This window comes from Dermacentor variabilis, chromosome 2 (genome assembly GCF_050947875.1).
Source record: "Dermacentor variabilis isolate Ectoservices chromosome 2, ASM5094787v1, whole genome shotgun sequence".
Lineage (NCBI taxonomy): Eukaryota > Metazoa > Arthropoda > Arachnida > Ixodida > Ixodidae > Dermacentor > Dermacentor variabilis.
The window spans coordinates 25,229,506-25,256,784 of NC_134569.1; the positions used below are offsets into that span (position 1 = coordinate 25,229,506).

The 27,279-nt window shown below is 44.7% G+C and overlaps 1 protein-coding gene across 3 annotated transcripts in view; it reads left to right on the forward strand.

Moving 5' to 3' along the window:
• LOC142571526 (uncharacterized) overlaps positions 1-27,279 on the forward strand; it is a 541,018-nt gene that overhangs the window by 461,069 nt on the left and 52,670 nt on the right. For 2 of the 3 annotated variants that reach the window (XR_012825896.1, XR_012825897.1), the window contains one exon: positions 25,516-25,604. Coding sequence is in view for 1 of the 3 variants with exons in the window: in XM_075679956.1 (XP_075536071.1) it covers positions 25,516-25,693 (178 nt within the window). In the remaining 2 variants the exon portion in view is untranslated. Of the gene's footprint in view, positions 1-25,515; positions 25,694-27,279 lie in introns of those variants that run through there. The other variant, XM_075679956.1, reaches the window with a different exon arrangement.

Sequence of the window (27,279 nt, forward strand, 5' to 3'; positions counted from 1 at the left end):
ATTTTCGTATACGTTACCCTAATCTCTCTCTCTCTCTTTCTTTCTCAAAACTTCTCTATCTGCCTTGTACCGCTACCTATATGCCTGTAACGGGTCCGGTCGTATCAATATCCTCCCTGCTATTTTTTTGTTTGTTTTTGCCGCCGATACTCTAAACGTTTCTTGCTTATCTCGGCTGCTGACTGGTTGATGCTTCCGTGCACTTTAATTCCGAGCGTTTCTGGAAGGTGTACATTGCCTACGAGCATTAGGATGCGCCGAGTGGTCTTCGATTAATTACTGCAGCATACACATGCCTCATTTTGTACCGTACATTTAGAAGCTCTAATGAAGCCGCTGAAACTTGTGATGAAACTTGCGGACCTATGTGTCATCTGTCCATTAGTACATTTTGCTCCGGTATATTTTTGTCCTTAGGCAGCCAGCGCGAGCCTCACATAGCAAGGCACTTCCCTTTTTGTTATAGTGCACATTTTCCCTTTCTAATATCTTTCTTCCCGCTTTTGTAAATCTCCATGCTCCCTTTTGTTTCCATTCCTCGAATCCAGTTCGCTGTCACAGTTTTCACTACAATTCACTGTCCCCCAATAATTCTTCTCTCGGGACCTTACGCCAGCGTTTTAAAACGCCTTTAGCGCAACGCTGAACTTTGCTATCGCTTTGAGTGCTTCGCCTTCGTGCGAAACTGCGAGCCTATTTATTTATTTATTTATTTATTTATTTATTTATTTATTTATTTATTTATTTATTTTGTGCTATTGGAGGATACGCAACAGCTGTAGTGTGCTTTTTAACCATCGATTCCGTTCCGCATTTATACTTGGTGTGAATTCCAATCGATGAAGCATTTTTCCTCAATCCGGGTCGCCGCATTTTTGCTGAAGTAGTGGTGCCCTGCCACTGGGTGCCTGTGCTGCCCTCTCAACTCAAAACCTTCTTCGGCGCCTGCCGCATCATTTTTTCTCACTCACCGAAGCGTAGAGACCCGCCGGAACTGCCAAGGGCACCTTCAGGCAAGCTGCGCCCATAAAGCGCTGCTTGCTGAGGACGGCAGATCAGTTCACCGAACGACGTTGTGACTCAGTTTTTTTATGCATATGAGGCAGCGTACTTAACAAAAGCATATTTTTGCCGCCGTTTTCTTTTTTCGGTAAACATTTGTCTGGTAGTTACATATGACGCTCCTTTTCATGATCGTCCATGTATGTTCCTCTCTCACTCTCTTTATGTATTGGTCTATCTAGTGACTTATTTACTGCTGTTGAACTTGTAGTGCTTGGGATGGTGCGTAGGGTCTAATGTGTCTAGTGAGCTCCGGAGGCAGCCTTCTGGTTGAGTTTCATGGTTTCGCGCGAATAAAGCCTGCCCTGCCGCGCATATTATCGTTCCATTGTGTTTTTTTTTCATCTGGCTTTAACCCAAAGATCTGCTTTCGCAGCCTTCTTTCCGAGCTACGCTTGACTGCACCACAAATTCAACCGGAGAAGAAATAACTAGTGTTTCTTTCTTTTTTTTTTGAGGGGGGGGGGGGAAGGAATCTCTTTCTATCCCTATTTCTCCTTCTCTTGTCTATTGGACAGTTACGCCTTGCACGTTTACCCTCTAACACACTTTAATTTCTTATTACCTCACTCCGTTGGTGAGTCCTCATTTGCTGTTTTCATTTCAATGTCTCGTTTGCAGGAGAAACAGAGTAACAGAGCTAAGCTGAACAGTGATAAGCGTACACTATACAAATTGTGTTCAACTGAATATCTTGATCTGACGTAATAGTTCTGTGGAAAGAAGTAATTAATAAAGGTAAAACCAGACATCCACCTGTTCGTAGCAATTGCTACAAAGGAAACCCATACGGGTTTCTCGAAAGAAAAGCCTCGCAGTTGAAGAAAAATTCGTCCTGGTCCGGAACTCGAACCCGGGACCACCGCGCTTCCGGGGCAGCCGCTGTACCACCTGAGCTAACCAGGCGTCTAGCTGATGGCAGGGCGAAGTCGAATTCATCAACAACTCGAAGCAAAGGCAAGAGTTTGACGTAATAGCTCTGCGGAAACCCGCAAGGTGGAGAGAAGTAATTAATAAAGGCGGTGGTCCCGGGTTCCAGTCCCGGACCAGGACAAATTCTTCTTCAACTGCGAGGCTTTTCTTTCGAGGAGCCCGTATGGGTTTCCTTTGTAGCAATTGCTACGAACCGGTGGATGTCTAATTTTCCCTTTATTAATATGTTAATCCTTGTGCATTATTCCGTAAGAAACCATGCTTAATTGCGGGGGCTTTGTTCAAGTGTGAGATCGCAAGTGCGTCGTTCTCGACTTACTGTAACTATGTGCAGTTTCCTGCATCCCATTTGAACGGTAGGGTGCTGTGCAAGCATAACGCCTCTTCCAGCGTCAGCACGTACGTAGGAGTTGTCACCGAGCATCAATGTATATCTCTATACCGACTGTGTCCACCTTGTTCCATTTATAAAACGAAGGCCCGGTTGCATAATTATCGGGCCTGCCTGCACCGTTTTCTTCTTCAGTGACCTGCCGACTTTCTTGAAATCTTCAGAACAGGCCGACGGTTGTTGTGCGGTTGCATGTGTGCGTGTCTGTCCATCTGTTCGTTTGTTTGTTTGTGCGGGCGTGCGCGCGTTCGTGTGCGCGTGCGTGACTGCGTTAAGGGGGGGGGGAAGGGAGGGGGCACCGCACGCATGGAAATAAACGTATCAAGTTAGCGTTCCGCCTTTTTTCGTTATTCTTTCTTTGTCAGCGTGAGACGGTCCGAATGAGAACCAATATTTACTGCATACGAATACATTTAGGTATGGAATATATACAGAGGGAAGTCTCATAATAAAAGGCTGAGGGCGACACTTCCTGTTAATACTTACAAACAGGAAAATTAGAATTGTTATTGTAGCAGACGGCATGTTAGTGCATATTTGAATAAAATATGAGCATAAATACATGACAAGCAATTAAACATAGATATTAACGAAGCGAAGAAAAGAGAGAAGAGACGAAGGCGATAACACCATTGATCGTCCCTCAAGATATCGCGGTGCCTAAGCACCCGTATGCGGCCCTCGTGGCGCCTGCGGCCCTCGTGGCCCCTGCAGCCCTCATGGTACGCCGATAGCTTGCCGACCGTAACTAGAATTTTTTTTCGGCCAGCCACTGTCCTTAAATTAACGCCGCTTGTGCCACCGTTTAGTACGTTCGGTCGCTCACTACAGCCCTTGCGTAAGGACACGGCAGGGAAATAATCAGCTTCCAGCGGGTTTCTTCCTTTGTGAATGGCCCCCCTGCTTCTGCAGCACAGTCGTCAGCGTGTGTTTAATGGCGCGGCGACTGTGCAGCCCTGGGTTCGAGGCTGCTCTTTTATTTCTGTCTCGCGAGACGACGGAAGAAAAAAAAATAAGAGAGAACCGGTCTTAATCAAGGGAGCCCTGCCTCGGGGGTTTTAATTAATTGACGTCGAGTGAAGCGAAATGGAAAGAAAGACAGGGAAAAAAACCGGCCTCCGTATACACGTTACCTAGGAGTTCTAGCGGCGATTCGCTGTATTTCGATTCCTCTGCAACCGAGGAGCCCCTCTGCTTTGCCGTATACGCCGTGCCTTCTGTCCTTTCGTGTGAGCGCGCGTGTGCGAGCGTTTTGCGACGTTGCCCAATCACAGGTGCCCCTGTCAATTTGTCGCCTATGCCCGCCCCGGTACCGAGCACCCACGGCTTTTACCCTGCAGGCCGTCGTTCTTTGGATAGGTGTGACTAAGCTTGTGGCTGCAGGAAAACCTCAAATTCTATTTTGCATCAAATCTTTCTTTTTTTTTTTTTGGCTCGATTCTTTTGCCGTTTTGTCGCCGGTAGCTAAAATTTCAATTTCCGAGCACGATAGTAGACGTCATGCTTCGGTCGTAGTGCTTACATCAGGCCACATCACCGAACCTGTACAAAATTTACAAAGCATATTGCTTTTCCAAATTGTTTTTATAAAGATCAAAAATCATCACCTGTTATACTGTGGAATTCACTTTCGTAAAGAAAAAAAAGAAAGAAAAGAACCCAAGTCCTGTGTATAGGATTAAGCACCATTCCTTATCAATGACCGTGCAAATTAGCTAATGGCTCTTTGTTTCCACCATGAAGTTCGTGTGTCATTTTCACATATCATATCTTACTTTACATTGTACATACTTGGTGTTGCTCTTCTACTGCTATTGCTATGTTGCAGTGCAGTGACGTGAAAATGTGACTTCAGCGCTTTCGTCAGTAATAAAACGCCGAGTATTGCAGTTGGGGACCGTGATAGGTAATCGTAAACTGGGGAAAAAAAACTACAGCTCCTTTCTTGCTCTCCTTCCTTCCTTCCTTCTTTCGTTCCTTCCTTCCTTCCTTCCTTCCTTCCTTCCTTCCTTCCTTCCTTCCTTCCTTCCTTCCTTCCTTCCTTCCTTCATTCCTTTGTTTAGGTATTTATTTAGCCAGCACAGAATTTGGCAGGAATTTATTCAAAGACTACATGGATAAAACGCTAAGCCAATACCTGCAAGTAAGTTTTCTGCAAGTACAACATTTCTTTTTCTTTGTGGTGGTCGAGGGTCCACAGCGGCGGTCATCGGCTGCTTAAGTCAAACGAGCCAGTTTGCCAAGCCTACTGAACAGGAAGCGACGATGCAGTGCCCAAGGGGCCGTTATGCGACCTTGCATGAAAAATAGAAGCGGGGAGGAGTTTTATTACGACGACCTGCCTTTGCCTCCTTGCTTCTTTTGTTCTCGTTTGCCGAATGGTCAGCTCCCATTCTTTGAGCCTTTGGCCGAACGAGGAGGCGAAGCACGTTTCTCCTAAATATACAATATCCTCGCAAGAAAAAATATCACTTGAATTTGAGTGTGGTGCCGTCTTGCGCTTGAGTTCATCTATTAATATCCTCAGTCTCTCTGTTCCATTCCTCAGTTCCTTTCCTCAATTTACAGAGTTATGTGGCTCCGAGATCTTCGTTACAGTGATATGTTGTCACTCGCACGATTGCATGCATAACGTATCGCGAAAAACTTACTTATGTACGACGGCACTTGGAACTTACCTTGGCAGCCGTAACGAAGGCAGATGACCTATATTATCGAGTGATCATTTTTCGCTTACAGTGTAGTTTTGAGTGTGCTTCAGTACAGTGGCCTTGGTTGCGCAGTTTTCGAAACGACATAATATTTCCTTTGTGCTTACAAACTTATTCAGTTCTTACAAGTCGCTGCTGTTACTTACGCTGCAACCTGGCCAATCCTTGCTTCATATTTCTTTTCTGCAACGTACCCCGGAACATCAGTTCACTGATGCTTCCGCGTTTCGTTTCCATCATACTGATTGTTAGTACCTACCCGCCATGGTCGAGGACACTGTTGCGGTTTTTGAGGGCGACAGAATTGGACAAGCGGCTGTAGCCTGAACAGATGTTGATAGTGCTGCAAGTGTTACTGTGCTGTGCGGTGACAGTATGCGGCGACAGTGACCGATTGTGATTGTGTGTCTATGCTCCTTCTTTCTTTATCTCTACTTTGTTGCCACTTTACCTCCCCCTCCCCTCTCTCCCCAGCGTAGGGTAGCAAACCGGATCTTTTTCTCTGGTTAACCTCCCTGCCTTTCCCCTTTCCTCTGTCTGTCTCTCTACCCGCCATGGTGGCTTAGCTGCTGTGACGTTTCGGTGCTAAACACGAGGTCGCGGGATCAGCGCGCGGCCGCGACGGCCACAATTCGATGGTAGCGACGTGCAAAAACGCCCGCCTATTGTGCATTCGGTGCACGTTAAAGAACCTCAGGTGGTCAAAATCAGCATGTCGACCCTAACCCGCAGTGTAACCGAAAACCTTAGCCGAACTCGAATTTTAGCGGGAATAGAATTCGAACCTGAACCGATATTCTTAGAACGTACCTAAACCCGAACTGCAGCCGAGTCAATAAAAATAATACTGGTTATCGGCTCGACACGAAACGGTTCAAGCATATAGGGAGCTCAGCTAAATGAGCGATTCTTCGAGATACTTACTTCTTATGTCGGCCTACCCTACTAGCAGTTTGTTACGACTCACAAGTTGTAGTGCGTGCTAAAATGGAGATAGACCTAGTCACATGAGGCTTTCATTTCTGAACGCGGTCATGTCATGTCTGCCTCAGGGACGAATCTTTGTTTCAGGAACTGTGCAGAATCACCGTTTCTGTGAAACTTCCCAATTAGGTTGTTATTGGTCATCTTGTTATTACTAGGTAAAACGTAAAATGCACACACGAGGATACACGGAGAGCAAAAAGGACGGTGTCCCCGAGAAGGGGAAATAGGATAACCAACGTGTTCATCAGTACGGCTTCCTGTAACAGTAACACTGCGGTCGCTAATATGAATGGCGTCAATATCTCAGTGCGTAGCAAGAATGGCGCCTAACGGTGCGGCAAATGTGCTTTTTGTTGCGTGCCACGGTTCAACGTACGTTTGGGGCCTCCAAGAAGATTACGACGCTCCTCAAATTTTCAAAATTTTCCCAGGGCACAATGTGTGTAATTCGGACTTTTTTGTCTGAGCTTAGTCAGTGCGAGACTCTGTGCCACGTGCAGTAGCGTATAAAAAGAGCGTCACGGTTTTCAGCAAAAACTCTCCTTGCTCATCGTTCAGAACCATCTATGTCCTCAACTGCATTTCTTTAAACAAAAATGAAAAGGCAGGAAACTAAGTGAGAGGTCAATTGCGAGCTTCCTGCCTTTCGAGAAATAAGACGTTTGGAGTTATAAGCTATGTGATACAATGCAAATGTGGGCTCTCTCCGACAAAGAAGAGCATACAGAAAGTATACAAGGAAAAAAGGAAAAGGATCCAACAGGGAACCTCGCGGCCGCTGTTCACGTTGTCGGCATCTCCACGCTCGGACATACGCTGCATTCTCGAGGCCGGAATATTATTAGAGAGAACAACAATTCTTGCAGTCTACAGGAAAAACGAATGGTGCAGATTGAGATTCGTCGAAATGATTCTTAATTGTTTGGCAGGACCGCGGTTTTTGCGCAGACGATCGAGTTCCTGAGCAAACAGACGGCGGAGGTCACTTATGCACAGCAATTACCAGCCGTGGAGCAAGCATGTCTCGTCGTAGGCAGATTATGAATTCTATGTCTCGATTTAGACAAGGCAAGTTATTACTCGACCCATCTCAACATGTTTGGATTCCTTTAAAACGATGCGCGCTGCTGTAGTATTGCCTTTAGCTCTTTCAATGACAACTGTGTTCTAATTTAATGCGACTAATTATACGGCTCGTAACGATTTTCGTACTTTGCAAACACGAACACCCTGACATCGAGAGTACATGCGCGAAGCCAATGTAGAAGCCACATATGCCCTTCTGGCTGGCCAGATAACTTGATTGGTGACTACAGTGATCTGCAGCGTAACAAACTTTTTGATTTGATTTTTTACCTGTGCTAAAAAGTTTGCAGGGGCTAGAAAATTTCCCACACTTGACAGAACTTGGCTCACTTACACTCATATATATATATATATATATATATATATATATATATATATATATATATATATATATATATATATATAAACGAGAAGAAAGGGGGTTAACCGAGGGTCCCGATTTTATTAGTCATATCATAAGAAGCCAACAAACATTGACACCAAGGACAACATAGGGGAAATTACTTGTGCTTAATAAATGAAATAAACTAAGAATTAATGGAAAATAAAGTGGATGAAAAAACAACTTGCCGCAGGTGGGAACCGAACCCACAACCTTCGCATTTCGCGTGCGATGCTATACCAATTGAGCTACCGCGGCGCTGTTTTCCCATCCACTTTCTTGGGTATTTATGTGTCCTAGTAGAACCCTGGGAGCGTTAGCCAGCGCCACTACACACAGACCTTGGCGGCGGACGTGGGACGTCCTTTTTGCCGCAGGCGTCACGAGAACGTGATCTTTTTGGGTGAAGGCAACTGGTCAATAAACCCACATATGCTACCTGAAGGCATCAATGTAGCCGGATTCGAGACCCTCGTTATGTAATAAACGAGAAGAAAGGGGGTTAACCGAGGGTCCCGATTTTATTAGTCATATCATAAGAAGCCAACAAACATTGACACCAAGGACAACATAGGGGAAATTACTTGTGCTTAATAAATGAAATAAAGAAACGAAGAATTAATGGAAAATAAAGTGGATGAAAAAACAACTTGCCGCAGGTGGGAACCGAACCCACAATCGCACGCGAAATGCGAAGGTTATTCTTATTTTTCTTATTATTTTCTTCTGGTGCAAATGTACGCAGTTTCACTCAGACATACTTTTTTTTCTTCATGTTTTCAGTCCTTTCCGACCCTTTTAATCTAAGTTGTCATGATAAACTTCCATAGTTCTAGCATTTATTATTTCGCTCAGGTGTAGGGCCCCTAACATTTACCGCGTGGTGCACCTCGTGTAGGGTTGGACCATGGCCGTATGCATTACATACTCCATCGATCCGTAATAAATGGCTGCGAAATAGAGTTCCGTCGCCACGCGAGGCGGTTTTCTTGGTTTCGTGTCTTTTTTTCTTATAGCAGTTTTCCGAAGTGAACTTCAAGGTGGAATCTGTCCGTATTATACCGAGGTGATAGAGTATATCATCGTCGTCATCATCATCATAGAGTATGTAGAAGCCGAAATCAGATCAGACGTCCCGATCTACTGCCCCACTTGACTGTCCGTCGCATTTCAAGTTGCACGTGAGGAAAAAGAAATATATAAATCAACCCCCCCCCCCCCTCCCCGTGGTTGCTTAGTGGCTTTGGTGTTGCGCTGCTAAGCACGAGGTCGCGGGATCCAATCCCCGGCCACGGCCGCCGCATTTCGATGAGTCCAAAATGAAAAAAAAAAAAAAGTACATGTGCTTAGAGTTAAGTGCTCGTTAAAGAACCCCAGGTGATCAGAATTAATCTGGAATCCCGCGCTTCTGCGTGCCTCATAATCAGATCATGGTATTGGCGCGTAAAACCCCTAACTGTAGTTATATTTTTATGGATCATTTACTTCAGCGGAGTGCGCAGTGTAACGACGAAAGCGAACGAGTAACGCATCAGAGAACCCTGTCCGGAGAATGCTTTCGTACAAACAAAATAAAACAGATTTTGCGCACCACTCGCAAACGCGCGTGACAGGGTGTATGCGTATACAGCCCCGGCGTCGAAGGTCGCACGTCTCTGTGCGCTCTTATCTGGCTGCGCTTCTCGGACTCTGATTGCGTGCTAGACTGCCCCTAATCCCAGCCGTTACCGCTGCCTTATCTGGCACGTCAACTTCTTATTGCTGGTGCGTGCTCTGCAAGCTTTAGCCATGCGCCCAAAACCGCTCGCGCTGCACGTGCGAACATTCGGTGAGCAGCAGCGCGAGCTTCCGCTGTGCCCCGGTGTGATTGTGCCTTATCGAGCCATTTAGACGGTGTATGTCGAGTGCCGATCAGGGCGCAGCAGCAGGCTCACGCTCGCGGGGCTTTGTATTTGATGCCCTGCATGCGAAGCGACTCTTCAGAAATGTATAGCTAGCCGCGGCTCTGTTCGCAGTGCATTGCTTCCTCTGAGCTTGCGTGCGCGGCTACCATCAGCGCGGAAGCGGGTGGGGAACCTAGAGCTGGCGATCGAAATATCGGCTACTGACGATTAAGCGTGCGCGTCTGCTCGTTCGTGCGCTGCGTTTTCGCCTGTCCTCCATTGTTCACTGCGCCCTCCTATCTCCGGAAGGCTCTCGTTCTCACAATGTTGTTTAAGGCCGTGAAGGCCTCTCTCTCTCTCTCTTACTCTCACTGTTAGCATTATTTTACTACAGGATCCTCACAAACTTAATCAAGCCCTCAGTAAAATGTGAAATGGGATTCATTCATTCATTCATTCATTCATTCATTCATTCATTCATTCATTCATTCATTCATTCATTCATTCATTCATCTAACAAACGTCTTAGGGGTACGTTATCTCTGAGAAATCGTGAAGTTCGGAGTACCGGATATGTTTTGTTCACATTGAGTTCTTTACCATGCACTGAAACCACTATACCGCAGTTTTTACGTACCGCTTCCCGCATAATCAAACCTGTGACGTCGTCTAGAGGAGCAGAACACCGTAGCTAGCCACTGTACCGTGACCTTGGTAACCATTGAACCAGTGTGACGGAAACAGAGGGAAATGCAGTTCCGAGCATGCGGTCTCGCTTCTCTCCCATGTTACGGAAGCTGTAAAAAACAAATAATTCTCAAGAATAAAAACGTATTGTAATTGCATCGACCGTCGTGCTCATTTATGGTGTTGAAAATTTTGTTGACTCTGAATGGCCTTCTTTTTTTCCTGACATGTGTATTTCATTTTCAGTTTATGAAAACAGCGCTACAGCAATCGCAGTGACGCCAGGCCCTTTCATTTCATGGCCAATATTGCTCAATTCACTTGTACGCGTAGGCTTTGCGTTATTATTAGACAAAGGCAGCGTCATATGATATATAGACGTGTGGTAAACTGTTTGTGGCGTCGTATTCATAGGCGAATCTCCTGCAACCACAGCCGAATACGGTGTCACCTCAGCCAGAATCTGATCTCGTCCTTCTCTCTGTTGAAGTTGGCATTCGACCGTTTGCGCTGTGGCGGAAAGGCCGTATTTCTGCAATCGTTGAGGGAATGTGCATGTGCTTCGGCACGTGCTACACACGGTGTGCGCGCGGTATGCTTGGCAGTTTCAATTATATTCCTGAGTATAGGGCATATGTCTTTATTTATTTATTCTTTTTCGTCCCTGCATAGATAGATGGTTTAGGTAAGATTCCGTATTTTGCACAATCTGCTCTAAATATTCTTGCAACCGCATACATCGCGCGCGTGTGTGGGTGAAACGAGCTTTTGTATGCACTCTGCGAAGCGCGGTTCGTGTTTTCTTCTGCGTGTTTTCGTCTTTGAAAGATGAGTTCAAGTCTAAAATGCTTTCTAAAGTGGAAAGTCAGAAACTCCCAAAATAGCGGATCTTCATTGCTTTCGCACGAGCTATAAAAATCTTGCGAACTTGGAGGTAAATTGCATAAATATATTTCGTAAATGTTACCATATACTGAAGCGTGCGGCAAAGCTCTGCCCCCTTGCCGATCGGCCTGGCGAATAACACAGGGCGACGCTTTACCGCGGAATGGTCACTCTGCATGCCAGCTGAGCTGCGCCTCCTAGTTTCTCCAGTTTTCCCAGTTACGCAAGAACAAAGGTGCGACTTCTTCTCTCGCTTGTAAAAGGGGGCATCGCGTGGAACCGCGCGAACATAAATTGCTGAAGGCGAACACGACGCTCACACGTTGTCGGTCGGTCGCCGCTGTAGGATCAGTGCGTGCATGCTATCGCCTCGGCTTAGCGAGGCCGTTGGTGGTGTTTCGCAGCTAGCGCTGTCTTCCACCGTGAGCAGCCGAATTCTTCGGATGGCGACCACAAGCACCGGGCTGTAATGCGCGCTCTGAGTCACGCAGTGCACCAGATCGTCTTCGTCTTGCTCCTGGGTTTCTTCGAGCCTCTTTCCCTTCTGCGAGAGTGTGCAAACCAATCAGCTTTACTTCGCGCTTTCTGGCCGGCGAGGCGAGCAGGCGTTTTAAGCACGGTGATCGCTTATGCGCATTTCGCCTTCCACTTCACATAAAGCGTACGTGATCATCGTCCCGCCGAACTACGGGTCCACGCTAAGCGGTTTAATCGACGCTTGAGGTCATTTTAATTAGGGCGCTCTCGCGCAATTTTCGTGCGGTATTTTCGTTCTCGCCCTTCTTTTAATCACGCACTCCGTGCATAGTGAGGTCAGGTTGCAGAGCCGTTTCATGTGCGTACCTTGTCCTTCGTTCACTCATTTCAGCGCAAATTGACCTGTCGTTACGCCGTCCCTGCAGTGTGCGTGGGCCGTACTGTACATTATGTGTACCTTGAAATCTGCACTTTTAGTTTATTCGATCGCAGCTCGCAGTGCTGACAGGAAAAGCTCTAAATGAGGGAAGCATTGTGGGAATTGACGCAGGATGAACTCATTCGCTTGTCAAAAATACGCTTCTTGGTTTTGCCTCGCTGTGACATTGATGAAGGGCATGCATGCTTCCTGAGGAAATCGTCCATCATGTGTTATTTTAGTACAGCCTTGCGACAGTCCTAGCTTCGGTAGTTTCATGTTCACGGGCTTTTCACATTGTATATACAGGGTGTACAACAACTATCATTCACCAAGGTTTAAATGACAATGACAATGATGTTTATTTGCATCAGTACATGACGCGAGGGGCATGCAGAAAAAGCTACCACATGGACAGATTCACGAAGCCGCAGGCCCCCGCATTGGCGTTTGCGCGGCGGTAGCAAAGACAAAAGCAGTACATCATTGTTTACAAATGCCATTTACACAAAATTGAGCATCGCGAACCATGCGAAGCAAATGAAGGAAAAAAGATGTGCTCTAACAGGGCATAGTAAAAAACATCTATAACCAATAAGGATTTAAAAAAAAAACAATGATAGACACAACGGTATCCCAACTGTTCCAATATATGCAAATGCCACGTAGCTGGACAGAACCGATGTAATGTTGTTTGCCATCGCTTGGCGATACTCAAATTATTTTCTTCATTCCGCCTAAATACATAATTAGTCTTACAATATTAGTAAACTTCTCATATGTTATAGTTAGATGAAAAGTGTCAATAAGGAAATTGTAGAGCGACATGAAAAACTCGCGATATAGCTTTCTTTTGCTCAATATGTGTTTCATAAAAGTGTTTTTTCAAGCGTGAAAGTAGCCCGTAAATGCACGCGAAATTGTGCCCGACTGGCCGCTCGAGGCACTTTGCATGCATTCGCGGGCTTCTTTCACGATCGGAAAAACACCTTTACGCAGCTCGTATTGGGCAACAGAAAGCTGTGTTGGGAATTTTTCACATTGCTCAACAATTTTCTCATTGACACTTGTCATCTAATTATAATATTTAAGATGCTGAATAATTAATTCAGACTAATTATAGAATTACGCGAAATAAAAAAATTGTTTGAGTATCTACAAGTGACGGCGAACAACATATTTATTTATTTATTTATTTCAAAGTACCTTACAGGCCCCAAGGGGAGCATTGAGTAAGGGGGGCGTCATTGAACAAATGACAAGAGAAAACAGATATAACAGATATTCATTTGTTCTGTCCAGCTACGTGGCATTCGCATACTTTTAGGCCAAAGTTAGCTGGGACACCCTGTATATCTGGGCCCGTATTAACAAAAATAGCTCTTACGCTAAAGCTTCTAGTAAGGGTAGATGGCAGTCAGCCGCTCTGCGTAAATCCTATTAACGAAGATCGCTGCTCAATGGCTAAAAACACTTACGAAGAAACAACAAAGTTTGCGAATCAGCCGAAGGTTCTGTTTTAAAGCTCCCAGTCTTTTCAGTGCGTTCCTTTAATTAACCTCTATGTCAGGAAAGCAACGCTGCACAAAATAGACGCAGCTTAGAAACAAAACATAATACTCTTTTTAAAAAAACCTTTGCGAGATTTTTTAGTTGCTTGGGAAAGATTTTGCTGAGGCTAGTTTGCTCTACTTTTTTCCTAAGTATTGGTATTGTAAGGGGTACTGGCACAGCGGCTGCTCTGTTGTTACGTGCTGGAGATGTTTGCGGCCCATTTTATTTTATTTTCTCTTTTTTCTGAAACTGTGTTTGCTGAGATCGAAGCGCCTGTAGGCCGCAGCGGCTACTCTTTTCTGGCGTGATAATTGTGCATAAAAGAGTTACAAATACTTGTTACATTTTGTCCGAAAGGAAGCCATTCGCTTTCCTAACGCGACTCTGCTGCTGCTGCGCCTTCTTAATAATTGTTTCTGCTGGGCTTGTAGTCTTATTCACGATTCAGCATTTGGAGCATTCATGCGCACGAAGAAATTGTCGAACCCGCTGAAAACGAAGCGCAGGATGCACGAAATTTCGTTCAGTATGCTCGATATTTCGATACATCCGAAGCCAATTTCATGAAGCTATCCTAAATCGAGAATTCAAATGTATGCATGTTCATCGTAAGACAGAAACGCGAGATAAATGTTCCTGTAACCGCTGGAAAAAGAAACAGACGCATCGCTTCACTCTCACACTTTTGCTCGTTTTGCATAATCAAACCAGGCCCACCGGAGAGCGCGCGATTTCACGCACCGCGCTGTCGCGGGTAGCCAGGCTTGGAACGAGGTCAACATCCACAAAGACCCATTATGTACATTCCACGAAATTCTTTCTCATTATTGATTAGGCAGGAGGACATTTCCACCCCCTCACCCCAAATTGAACAAACCTCAGGCTACCACACTAAGACTCCTGCAAACCCGTTCGTATCCCACTCCTCGGTCCCTTAACAAGATAGATCCTGAACACTCACAGTCGTGCCCCAAATGTGGTCATGACTCATGCTCCTTTGACCACATGCTCTGGCTGTGCCCAGCCCTTAACGCCTCTCCACCCATCACGAAAGAACAATGGCAGGAATCCCTCAAGAGCAGCAATCTCCACATTCAACTCCAGGCTGTCCAGAGGGCCCACGACATTGCGGCGGGACTTGATCTCTCGGTTCCATCGTGGGCGGAGCCACCGACTTGATCTTCGGGAGCCTTCGGGAGCCTTCGGTTTTGGCTCCCCGAGGTCTCAGTCCCTCAGGACTGAAAGTTCTTGTCATGTCATGTCTTGTAAAACAGGTAGTTACGTCCTGCCTTTCGTTAAATCCTCGGTTGTCCGTAGTGCTGCAAATATTGTGGTTTTGTGGGCTGTGTTTAGAAAGAAAATGAGGCTCGCTTCGCTGTATGCAAGGAGTTTGAAGCAATAGTGAACGCTCCTGAGCTGCTGGTAGAACGAAACAAGGCACGATGATGGTATACGGGCTCAAAGCTTGCTATAAGCGCGTAGGTAGCGTTCGTCAAGTTCTGATGGCACGATAAAAAGCTCAGTTCGCTGTGTGCCAGTTTTTTGGCACCCCGTTCTAATATGAAATGATCTGTGCTGAGGAGCAAATGACAAAAAGGAAACGTGGTAACCAAGTATCAGAGTGTGTGATATTTCTGATGAAGTGCCTTGTTGTAAAGACCACTTGAGCAGAACTCCGTTGGCTTTTATAACTCGTTGCCAGCGACTAGGGTGCTGATTTTAATAAATTTCTTTGGAATTGCATATTTTGTCGTCATATATAAATGTGAGAGAGATGGTGTTTTTGGCCATAATGGAATGAAGCTGCAAATTTTTTTATCTTTGAAACTCGCTAAAAAAATCCGCACCCATGCCTTCTAGCTGACCGCTCACCTTCTGGTACCTTCGTGATGGCGCTTAGCTCGGCGCAGCACTGTCTTCGCCGGAGATGGCTGCAAAGCATCAGGCAGAGTGATAAAAGCGAGCATCGTATATTCATTCCTGTACCAAAACGTGCACGTCGTTATGATGCTATTAAGTTCTTTTGAAATGACTCGCGTAAGCTTTAAGGAGATCGTCGTGTCCTTCAGCGTATCGTTTCGTCGAGATGTGTTTAGTATTATTGTGCATGCGAACTTGTACCAGATCGTTGAGCGTCATGAGAGGATACGACAGATACTTCAACGACTATTCTAGCCGGACTAGGCTTCCCCCAGTAATATTTGTATGAGAGATATGCATGGTCTACATGTTACCTCCATATGCAAGCTATGAGAACCTACACAAGTTACTGTTCGCGACCCCGAGAATAGATAAGTTTGCAGAGCTGCCTATACCCGAAAGCCCCGTCGGTGTCCATTTTCTCGAAAAATACGTTCCATTTGCGCCGATTGGGTATGGGATATGATGATCTTGCCCTGCGAGTGGACAGCCTGCAGTTTGCCGGAAAGGACGACGGTCCACTGATTGCTTCCGTCGCCTTCTCCTCTGGCTCGGAATGGTGGTCATTCCAAGAACGGCACCCCTGTGCATGCGAGCTCCAGCCACAAGAACCGAGATAATGGGCGAAAGATGGAGAGAGAGAGCGAAGGACGTGTTAGAGAGCTGGTAAGGGACGTGGGTGAAGGCGGCAATGAGAGAGGCGACGAGGTCAACCCATATGTCCGCAGCATCCGCAGGTTTGCACGCCGTTGAGGATGCGCCGTCCGGGACCGCTTCGCTTGCGTCGCATGGTTCCTGCTCCACAGCTAAAGAAACCTTTTCTCCATCGCGGCTTGGCTATGTTCGAAAGCGCATGAAGTGATCACACAGCCCTCTGTCCTTCACTGCTTGTGATCAGACTCGTCAGCGGATATATTTCTTCGCGCAGTTTCGTACTGGTTGGAGCAGCTGTGCCACTGGGCATTGATCTCTCTTTGCTTTTCTTTTTTTTTGGTTAGCTGCGTAAATCTTGCTGTTCGCGATAGAGAAAATGTGTGTGATAGAGAGAGAGAGAGAGAGGCTCCTTAATGAATCCTGAAGAAGTTTGCCTTGAGTTACATCCAGCGTGCTAGTCCAGATGGGAATGATGAGAAATAAAATGAAGTGCTCACACTGCGCGTCACGGATAACATGCGCAAAACGCACTATAAGACGCCACATACATCCTAATTAAAATATATCATTGTGACCAGTGTCTCTCAGGAAGTATCAAAACGCTTACGCGGTGTCTGCTGTTTTGGAATACTATAACACTTTATCTTTGAGAGCAAGCAAGTTCTTTTGCGCGTATTCATATTAACACGTGTATTTATATATCCTTCTCACGCGGGTTGCATTTCACCCGCTGTCAACTTAAGGTTATCGCTGAGTGCAAGACGCGCCTGCGTGATTTTAAGCTTACTCGAGTGTTATCGTTGATTCTATCTGTTGTGTATGTTCTCGCCGAACCTGTTATAGTCATATTGTATGCGCAACCCGAATTGCGTGGTAGTTTGTGGAAGGCACGCGGGCACCAGCGATTACCATGGAGCTCTCGACGAGTCATGTTTAAAAGCCAAGGCACTTGACCCGCAGGTGAGATTTTTGACGATCGCTGACTGTGCTCGGAGCGATTGTTGTGCTCTGAGTGTAACCTGTTTTCTGGGCACAGGTTCACCTAATAGAGTTAGTTTCGTGTGATCTACAGTTTCTGCTACTGTGTTTCTCAACGTCACTGCCAAGGTACCTGGTACGGAAGCTTCGATGACCCCACACGTTCAAAACATGGCGATTCATCAGTGGTTCATGGGGCTTAGCGCCATCTGTGTGACGAAGTAACACTTCCACCGGAAGAAAAAAATAATGTGGCGCCATATTCGTTGAAAACAGAAGTGACATCATTTTTCTTCTCAAAGACGCAATATTTGTTTTGGTGGCCTGCTATTAGAGTGGTATTTTCAAACGCCCCGCAATCCGACTCGATGGGTGTTTCCAGCTTTCAGCGCGAAAAGCGATGCAGCAAAAGGTCACCCGTATGCATGTCGAAATGGCACGCGCGCACGAACACCATTTCTTTGCAGGCCGACGTAAGCTTAGGGTGTAGAGTGCTGGTCGCATCGTGAGACGCCAAACCCATCGGTTAGTGTAGCCGCACGAACACAGCTAACTTAAACAATTATTTGGTAGTCGCTACTCACTCACTACTTTTGACTGAAGACGTTAAGAAACGGTGAAGGCATCCGCGTCACCAGAATTCAGTCATTCACGAGCAAAACAACACAACATGTGAGAGGGGCGTATTTTAACAGGTGAACTTTACAAACGTGCCTTTCTTCACACCTCAAGAGCTGCATTGCATTGTATGTGATAGCGGCGCCCACTTTTATAGCGGGCGCTGAAAAAAAAAGGTATTTAATAATCATAGGGTAAAATATAGTTGTTCTTTGACGTAATAGTTCTGCGGAAACCCGCAAGGTGGAGAGAAGTAAATAATTAAGGGAAAATGAAACATCCACCCAATCGCAGCAATTGCTAGTCCGTCCCGGAGTAGGGCAAATTTTTCTTCAACTTCGAGGCTTTCCTTTCGAGGAACCCGTATGGGTTTCCTTTGTAGCAATTGCTACGATTGGGTGAATGTCTCATTTTCCCTTAAATAGTTTATTTCTTTCCTCGCCATACGTATATAAAATTGAATAAGAATGTTGTTTTCCTTGAATGAATTAAACTGTCTCTCCCCTAAATTAAAAAAAACTAGTTCTTTCTTTCTTTCTCGATGTTTGTTTCATCCTCACATAGTCGCGATTCAATCTTTGCGCCCAAATATAACCACCCTTGCTGATGTCGGTGACAGTTGGCTCTGAACCGCTTTTCGCCCGAAGCTTCGCGACCTATTTGGATCGACCTTGTCGTTACAACGTGATAATATGTATAGACGAACTGCAAGGGTGCACGTTTCCGTTACGTTTTATAGCTGTGGCGACTGGCGAGTAGCACGAACGTGCGTGCAGTAGTTGCAGAGGCACCTTACTTTTTTTTTTTTCATAAAGCTACGCATTATTCGCGCGTTACTTCTTTCATAGCAGAGCTACAAAGGCGGTCGGCGCTTCCTTGACTTGGGCAGTTACTTCGCATTCAGCGTTATGCCATACGCCTTTAAGAAACAACGTAGCCTTGATTTTATGGAGTCTTTTCTTTTGGTGACGCTTTCCAATGACGCCGCTAGACCTCTTATGCACTGATGTTCGTCGACGCGTGTCGTTTGATGGTTCGTGCATCTTGCATCATTCCTAAAATATTTCGCTTTAACCTGCTAACTGCGGTCCTGTGCCTGCATTTGTGCAGTATAACGTGAGCCTGCAGTGCTATGTATGCACTCGGCTTTGCTCTTATCAGCTCGCAACAGATAACTGTTTGGCGCTATCCTGTACAATGCGGTCCACCGTTAAAGGGAACACATGTTTGTAGAATATGTGCAAATTTGCACCTCTTGCAATGGTACACGATCGCCTGTCTTTGCAGCAAATAACTTGCGGATGGTGGCATTTTTCAGCAGATTTGCTTACTGCATTGACATGGCTCTAGCCGGCACTTGTAGCTATAGCACGATCAAAGTGAGAGCCGCACATTCATGTGGGGTCTTTGACAGTGGGCCGCATTGTATACCTACGAAATGGCGTGTACATGTGGGTGATGGAACCAGAAAAGACATGGTTCTTCCTCTAAAACCGCTGGCTCGTTAGAATTCATATTCTGCGCAGAGGCAGAATTTCGCGCTGTATTTGGTTTAATGCCATTTTGTATGCAGTACGTCGGCCATAATAAATGACTGCACGTCGTCTGCTGTAATGTGGGAAAGAAACCGCGGGAAACACGCTGCACTCTGTGCAGATTATGTTTCTTGATTTATTCCTAACCAAGGGCTGCAACTTAAACGTGGTATGAAACCAAATAAATCGCGGAATGAGAAAACCTTGCTGCGAAATTTGTGCGTTAGCGTGCCAGTAGCGTAAACGCAAGAGCTAACCTGGTTTCTTCATTGAGTCAACAATCGATATTTTATTTGTTATTGCTATAGCCTTCTTTCCAATGACCGGGAAAGCGGGAGAAACCACTACATTCAATTTGTTTTATTTGATTTGATTACTGCATATATATATATATATATATATATATATATATATATATATATATATATATATATATATATATATATATATATATATATATATATATATATATATATTCGTTCATTACAAGTGTAGAGGAAGGCAAAACAAAAGGTAGCAACGCCTGACGGAGCCTGGAACTAGAGTTGCAGGCACGCTGTACCAACATAACAGAAATGTTTACCTATAGTGCGTTTAAAACAAATAACAAATTCACCATGATGAACTGACAAAACTACAAGAATCCATGTTCATGTGACGAAATATACCACGTGTCCCGCGTAACTTCTGCCAAGATTTAAAAGTATGCAAGTGCCACGTAGCTGGATAAAACCAAAGTAATGTCGTTTGTCCTATAGCTGGGAGCATGTCACACTATTATCTCGTGTTTTTCCCTAATTACACAATTAGTTATTATTAATTAATAAAATTCACAATTATTATATTCAGAACGAAATTGTCAGCTAGAACATTGCATACCGTCCTGGAAAATTCCCGACCAACTCTCTGTTCCTCATTACGTGCTACATTAAAGTTTTTTTTTTTCCAAGCCTGAAAGAAAGCCCGCGAAACAAGAAACAGTGCCGCGCAATTTATTGGTCAACAGGAAGTTGGATCGGAAATTTTTGAGGATAGGCTACAATTTTCTTATTGACACTTTTGACCTGAATACAATATTTGAAAAGTTGATTACTTAATAACTAATGATGTAGTTAAGGTGAAATACAAGAAAGAATACTCTTACTTTAAGCGACAGCAATCGACATTCTGTACAGCTACGTGGCACTTGTATATCTTTAAGTTTTGGCAGAAGTTACGTGGGACAAACGGTATACAGAATATAGCACAATACATGTACATCACTTCATTATAAACAAACACTAAGTATGCATTGCATCTTATAGTTAAAGAAAAGAAAACTGTTCTCCGTGCCATTCAAAGTGTGAGAAATTAGGCGAGAGGTGTTCTCGATCCAATACTCGCTTTCCCACGTTTGACGTTTGAAGCTTCGAAATATGAAGTTTATTCTGATAAAAAGCATATACAAAGGTAGGTATATTGTACAGAAAGAGGTCCCATAGAGAAAATACTCTAGGAGGACCTGCTATGATATGTTAAATAGAAACTACTAAAAAGCAAAAAAGAGCAATAAAAACAGTTACAATAATTTACGAGCAGTAACACAATTATTAATAAAATAATTAAGCAAGTATAATAATTTCAGTGATTAAACAATTGCAATCAATGAATACATAGTCATTATTCAGCAAAAGAAACGATAAACGACATGTTATTTCATTTGTCAAATTGTGTTATTGGTTACGAACAAAATCACGAAGCAAACCTTTAAATTATGACCACGGAAACAGCAGCTTTAATATTACATAAGGCAAAGAATTCCGCTATTTAATCAAAGCAAAACCAACTCTTTGGGACCATAGTTTGTACGCACTTTTGGAAGTAGGAAGTTGTTTAGAGAAAAACGTGTGTAACTTCTTTTAGTAAGTGATTGCATGAAAACAAATTTTAGAAGGTGATGGTCTTTAATTGCTTGATATGCAAATACAGAAACATTGAATTTCACAAGATTAGTAATGCAGAGTATGTTTAGATCGCGGTACAGTTCTGTAACATGTGATCGGTGATTACTCTTAGTAATAATGCGAATAGCTTGATTGTGAACATGTTGTGAGGACGAAAGATGAGAGTGATAGGTTTGACCCCAGGAAGTTATGCAATATTTTAGATGGCTATGAATGAATGCGTAATGTAAATCAAAATAACACCTAGCTTTGAGTAGAATTCTAATCCCGTATGAAGTTTCTTTGTATTTCATGGATGTGCAATTTCAAGCGTCAGTCAAGTTTGGCACTAAGGAATGAACAATGGTTGGAGGGATAAATAACATGTAACTCAATAAAAATTGGCAGCACTTGTGAATCATTATTGCGTCTAGAACTGAAAATTACGAACTTGGTTTCGGAAAGTTTAATTAGTTTGTTTTTAGCACACCAAGTAGAGATATCTATAAGATCAGCATTAAGGGTCGTTATAGGATTTTTAAAGCAGTTACCCGTATATAAACGAGGGTGTCATAGGCATATAGGATGCATTCTGTTGGCAAAGTTAGACATTTATCTAGATCGTTCATAACAAAAATAAAGGCGCATCATGAATTGAGCCTTGTGGAACCCCGATGTTAATTACTATTTTGTTAGAAGAAACGCTAGAAATGTATATTAATTGCTCACGATCAGATAGGTAACTTTGAAAGAGATTTAGAAGGGTTCATTTAATGCCATAAGAGACAAGTGTAGAGAATAAAATAGCTTGATTAATTGTAGCAAAAGCTTTAGTGAAGTTTAAAACAACAGAACTTACCAAGTTGCCTTTGCCAATTTCTATTTTGCAGTTATCGTGGAAGTAAACAAGAGCAAGGTTAGTTGAATACCCGTGACGAAATCCAAATTGTTTACGCTGCAAAAAGTTAAATTTTTCGAGGTAGCTTGGCTGACGATTGTGGATTAGTTTTTCAATAACTTTACTAAGAAATGGAAGAACAGATATTGGTCTGCAATTGTAAATTAGTAATTTATCACCCTTTTTAAATACCCGTATTACGACACTTACTTTTAACGTGCTGGCAAATATACCTGTTTGAAAAATTAGGTTGATTATGAAGGCGAGCACGTTCGCATTGATATCAGCAACAAATTTTGTGTGATTAGCATGAATATTGTCTACACCAGCACTAGAGCATTTTAGGTTTATTATTATACTCCTTACCTCTTCCGGAGTTGTGGGGAAAACAAAAAATGAATTATCACCATGACGAAGTTTGCCTGTGGGAGTAGATTGAACAGTAATGGTGGGGGAGAAGTATTCACTGAATGTGTTAGCGATGTCGGCTGGGTTAAAGATAATGGATCCTGCATGAGTAATATTAGTTATAATAGGACTTATAGGTTTATTGAGAAAAGAATTGATCAAAAGCTACTGTTTATTTTTAGGTCAGAACCAGAACGAGTAATTTTATTTTGGTAATAGCTTTTCTTCGCATTCTTCATCGGTGCATTCAAGGTGTTACAATATTGTTTGTAGCGATCTTTTAAGCGCCAATTAAATGGTTGCCTTTTAATTTTTTTATATAAGTTATCCATTTTACTTAATCTATTAATTATTATTGATGTTAACCGGGGATTCCTATAGGAGAGGCAAAACTTCTATGGCACTGCACAGACGTTGTGGATGAAGTGACGCACTTGGTTATTGTTGAGACAAACTTTCTATAAGCTGACCTTTAAGTTTTTCAATACTATATGAAACGTATTTATTGGTGTTTGTATGTTGGAATCATGTAATTGCATGATGTAGGGTTTTGCATCTGACCTTGCGGTCCGACATGGTGGAATTTCTGGCGGCTTTCTGTGTTTAAAGCGCACGTAAATGCGCAGCCTGTTTCGCTTGAATGTCACGTTGTGAGTAATGCTCAAGCATGCTAGACCATTCTTTATGGCTCTATATCGATCCGACGTATCGATCGACTCGGAGTACAATAACTTTCCGCTTAATGGGAAGGAGAGCTAAATGTTGAGAAAGCAAGCCAGAACAGAAAAGAAACACCGTTAACGACGTGCGTATGTTTCAAGGATTCCGATGCCGTGCTAAGCTCACCTAACCGTACGTGCCCCCTTTATACAACAGTACTGATCTCCACTATATCAGCTGTTCGTGTCGTGCTCGTCAGTTCAGGCTAGCGTTATTTTTTTTTTTCGTGTGACATCGCCTCCTTCGTGAAGTCAATGTCCATAAGTAGGTCGCGTGCAGTGTCTTCAGCATTTTCATGTACCGGTATATAACGGACAGTGTAGGCATTAGGAGAATCGATTACTTGATGGACTGCCTGTCGGGAGAATATTCTCTGTGCGCACGTATTTCCTCACAGAGGCGGCGGTAAATGTCAAGCTGAGCACTGCGATAGCGGTCCATCGCGCACTGCACCGTGACTGCAACCGCAATGAAAGACATTCGGGCGCATTCTGCTGGCCCGGGCGACCGATGCAGGCGAGGCGTCTCGCGTTACGCGGTGCGTACTCGCGAGCGAAAGATCGACAAAAAAATGAACGGAAATAAAGCTCACGAGTCCTGGCTGAAGAGGCAGCGTTCGTCCAATGTTTCGCCGGCGTTGTTCCTCGGTAAATCTATGGACGATGCGGTTAGAGTTAGCCAGTGACATCGCCTCAACCGGGAACATGCGTGGGCTGCAGTGCCGCCGTGTCTTTGTTGCGTGAAACGTAGGCCACGCGTGGCAGCTATACGTCAATGTCTGCATCATAGAGCTCCCCTCCCCCCGCCCACACACACACGCACAAAATCCTAGAAAGACATCTGGCACTGCGATCGTTCATCCACTATAGGAATTATGAGTTGTATGATACCTCGATTTGTCTCATCTTCGTGCTTGTGGCCTGACACATTTTTGTGGGTGTATATATTGCGCTTTGCATATCTGAAAATTTCGAAGACATCAGTTTCTTCTGTAAGCATGGGCATTACGCTTCAGCGCACATTCATAACTATAGCCAATTGTTGCATTCATAACGCAATATCTTTTTGAAAACGATCAATTTGCTAAATCGCAGTGTCGTTTGAAGCCAGAATGGCGAAGTTTAGGCAAATCCATGTGCTATACCAATCATTTCCGTACTCTCTGAACCTCAGTACTTTCCGAAGCCGTAGACACTAGTGCTACATTGCCGTTTAGTAATTTTTGTAGGGAACTCTATCACTACATTGACATCATCGGGGCATGATGAAGGAAGGTTCGCACAATATGGCGACGCTTTGATGTCATGACAGAGGGACTCTGCGGCAAGTTGCCAGTGGTGTTAGTATATTATAAGGCCGGTCGCACAACTCGAGAACGATGCTTTCAAAGAATGCCGAGGGCCCATGCGCCTTTGGTAGCCGTGTAGGAGAACACACGAGCTAAGCACGCCTATTTCTGCAAGCCAACACCGCTGCCACCACTAAGCAATTTGTCTGTTAGGGGCACCCAAATTTCTTGTGTGATAATTCATGAGCCCGAAACATTTGATGTAGCGAATGCCAATGAATGTCTCTACAAATGGTGGTATGGTGCCACATATTTAATATGGCACAGATACCTTGTGATGTGCTTGTGTGAAGATTTAACCGATGAAAAGCGGCCTCGCTGCGGCTATCGGCACTGCATCTAGTTCGTTCTCAAAAGTATGGAGTCGTGTAGTTCCTTGTTATTTTGTTAAACATCTGTTATCCTCAGAAGCTGGCGGCTTCTTCTGTTTGCATAAAATGAGCATATAATTAAAATATGATGGCTTAATGCAGATTCATGTAATAATGTTCGCCTGTTGTAATGCAGTTCCTGGTACCTAAAAAGCCAGTCTTCTAGCGCCAATGAACGGGACCACATAAGCACGTATAAGACGTGCACAGACCCTAACAATCCCTGCCTGCGTACCCACTTATATTTCCAGATAGATATACCAACTAGGAAGGATTTTACGCATGGTAAGGTAAAGTGCTGTAAAAAATTATTTAAGCTCGCCGGCCAGTAAGGCGAGTTTATTCAAGTTTGCCCCAAAGTTGTCTCGAAAGTGATAAAGGAGCTTCTGAAATTGACTAAAAGTAATAGGCGATCCGTCTTCATTTAAGGTCAGATTGTGGGCTGCTCGACCGCAGCAGTGCCTAGACGTTTGTGAAGGTTTTCACTCATGAGTTCGCGTCAGGTTGTGCAATCGAAAAGCAGAGCCCTCAGCATTTCACGTTCAAGAGCAATGTAGTCTGGCTCTTCCAGGCTTACAAGCCGATGCATAAAGTCGAACTCACATATAACGAGCACAGCATAGTTCTATTATTCGTTCGGGTGCTTTAACGTGTCTACAGCTACGGTTTTCCTTTCCTCATTTGCAGCATGGTCGCTAGTGACGCTGGTGCAAGACGCGAAGCTGTCGCCCACGCCGCCAGCGCAGACCTGCTTCGTGGAGACAGCCATACAGGAGACAAACCTGTGCAGTAACGTCTTCAGGAGGAGCGTTACCGAAAAGGCGTTCAACGCATCGGACCCCAAAGATTTGAAGGAGGCGTGCTGGTGAGTTCACTTGCTTAGCCACACGACGCTGCTCGTAGGCGCACGCAATGATTTCTGCAGCATTCGTGGTGTTGGTATTTGCGGTATAATGCCGGCGGGAGAAAAAGTTGTGTGCAGACTCCTGGGTGATGCTTCATCACTTTATCAGTCGGACCTGTGCGATTAGCTGCGGCAGTAGACCTCTCAAACGAGAGCTTCCTGGAGTCGCCATAATGCATTCTGGAATGATGTGAACCCGCGTGAGCTCCCTATCAAAAGCATATCAGAACGTGCGCGTTGTTCACCCGCCCGTGGACCAAACTCAAGGGGTTCTCCAATGGTAATGTCTATGGCTGGTACGTGCACCTCTCTCAGCCTAAGTCCAACCAAGCCGCGTGTTTCGGCCAGCTTAGCCTGTAAAGTAGGAAGCACCGAAGGTTGTCTCAAAAAGAGCAGAGAAAGGCCTATCGGTTCTGAAGGTGGCAACCATATCGCGGATATACTTGACGAGTTTGCTGAGCATCAATACGAGGGGAATGTAGGGCTGCCGAGAAAAGCGCGTGCGCATGAGATCGGCGCAGGAGCCAGGGGATCCTTCCGTATCACCCCGAGCGATCAATAAGGGCTTGTACGCCGGGCCTGTATTGTGGGAGGAGTTGGCGAGTTGCCAGCGAGGCCGTAAAATAATTGTTTAGAGGGTGAGGGGGGCGACCGAGTTTAATTGAGTCCTTTTATTTTATCGCTTTTGCGCCGTGTCTACGTTCACGCCCGTTTGTGGCTGTCTGTATGGCGTCTGTATATCCTAGACATAATAGCTCTCTAGACGTCTGAAGCAGGCGAATTTAGGGTGGTACATTTCTGTGTATCCGCCATTGTTCTTTGCCCATCTTCTGCCTATAAGTGGGATGGAGCCGGGTGCCTTTTTATGGCCCTTTTCTGGCCTTGTGCGCAGCTGCCTGTGTACTGCTCTCCGCATTCTGCTCCTTCCTCCCTTCCTTTCGTTCCTTCTTTATTTATTTCTTTCTTACTTCATTTCTTTCTCTTTCTTTCTTAATTTCTTTCTTACTTCATTTCTTTCTTTCTTTCTTTCTTTTCTGTTTTGTTTTCTCCGCGCGCAGTCACGGACGGAACGCGAAGACGTGTTCTCAGGCGGCCGCAACTTGCACGACGCCATTGTGAAGCGACAAACACAGCTGGCGGCTCCCGCGCGGCTCATCGGATGACCCATGACCCGGCCATAAAAACACGTAACAGTTAACGACGCGAAATGTCCCTCTTCAAAGACTGACTCGCATGCATATACGCCGCCCAGTTTGCTCCGAAAAATTCGGCAACAGGGAGTTCTGATTTAACACGCTAGAAATGCGAGGTTTGTGAGAGAAAACGCTATATGTGTCGGCGCGTTTACCTCGTACTTTGGCGATAGAAACGATTGCACTCGGTCGATATTTGGAGCCGCCGTGCTCTGTCATGCCATTGCCGCATTGTTTGTTTCCTTCTTCGCTTCGTCTAGCGAGGCCACAGCGTTTAGCGCCTTTCGAATTATGTGGAGCAGATGTTTGGGGCGACACTGGGCAGGAGAAATATGCAAAAGTCGGGAATGTGCA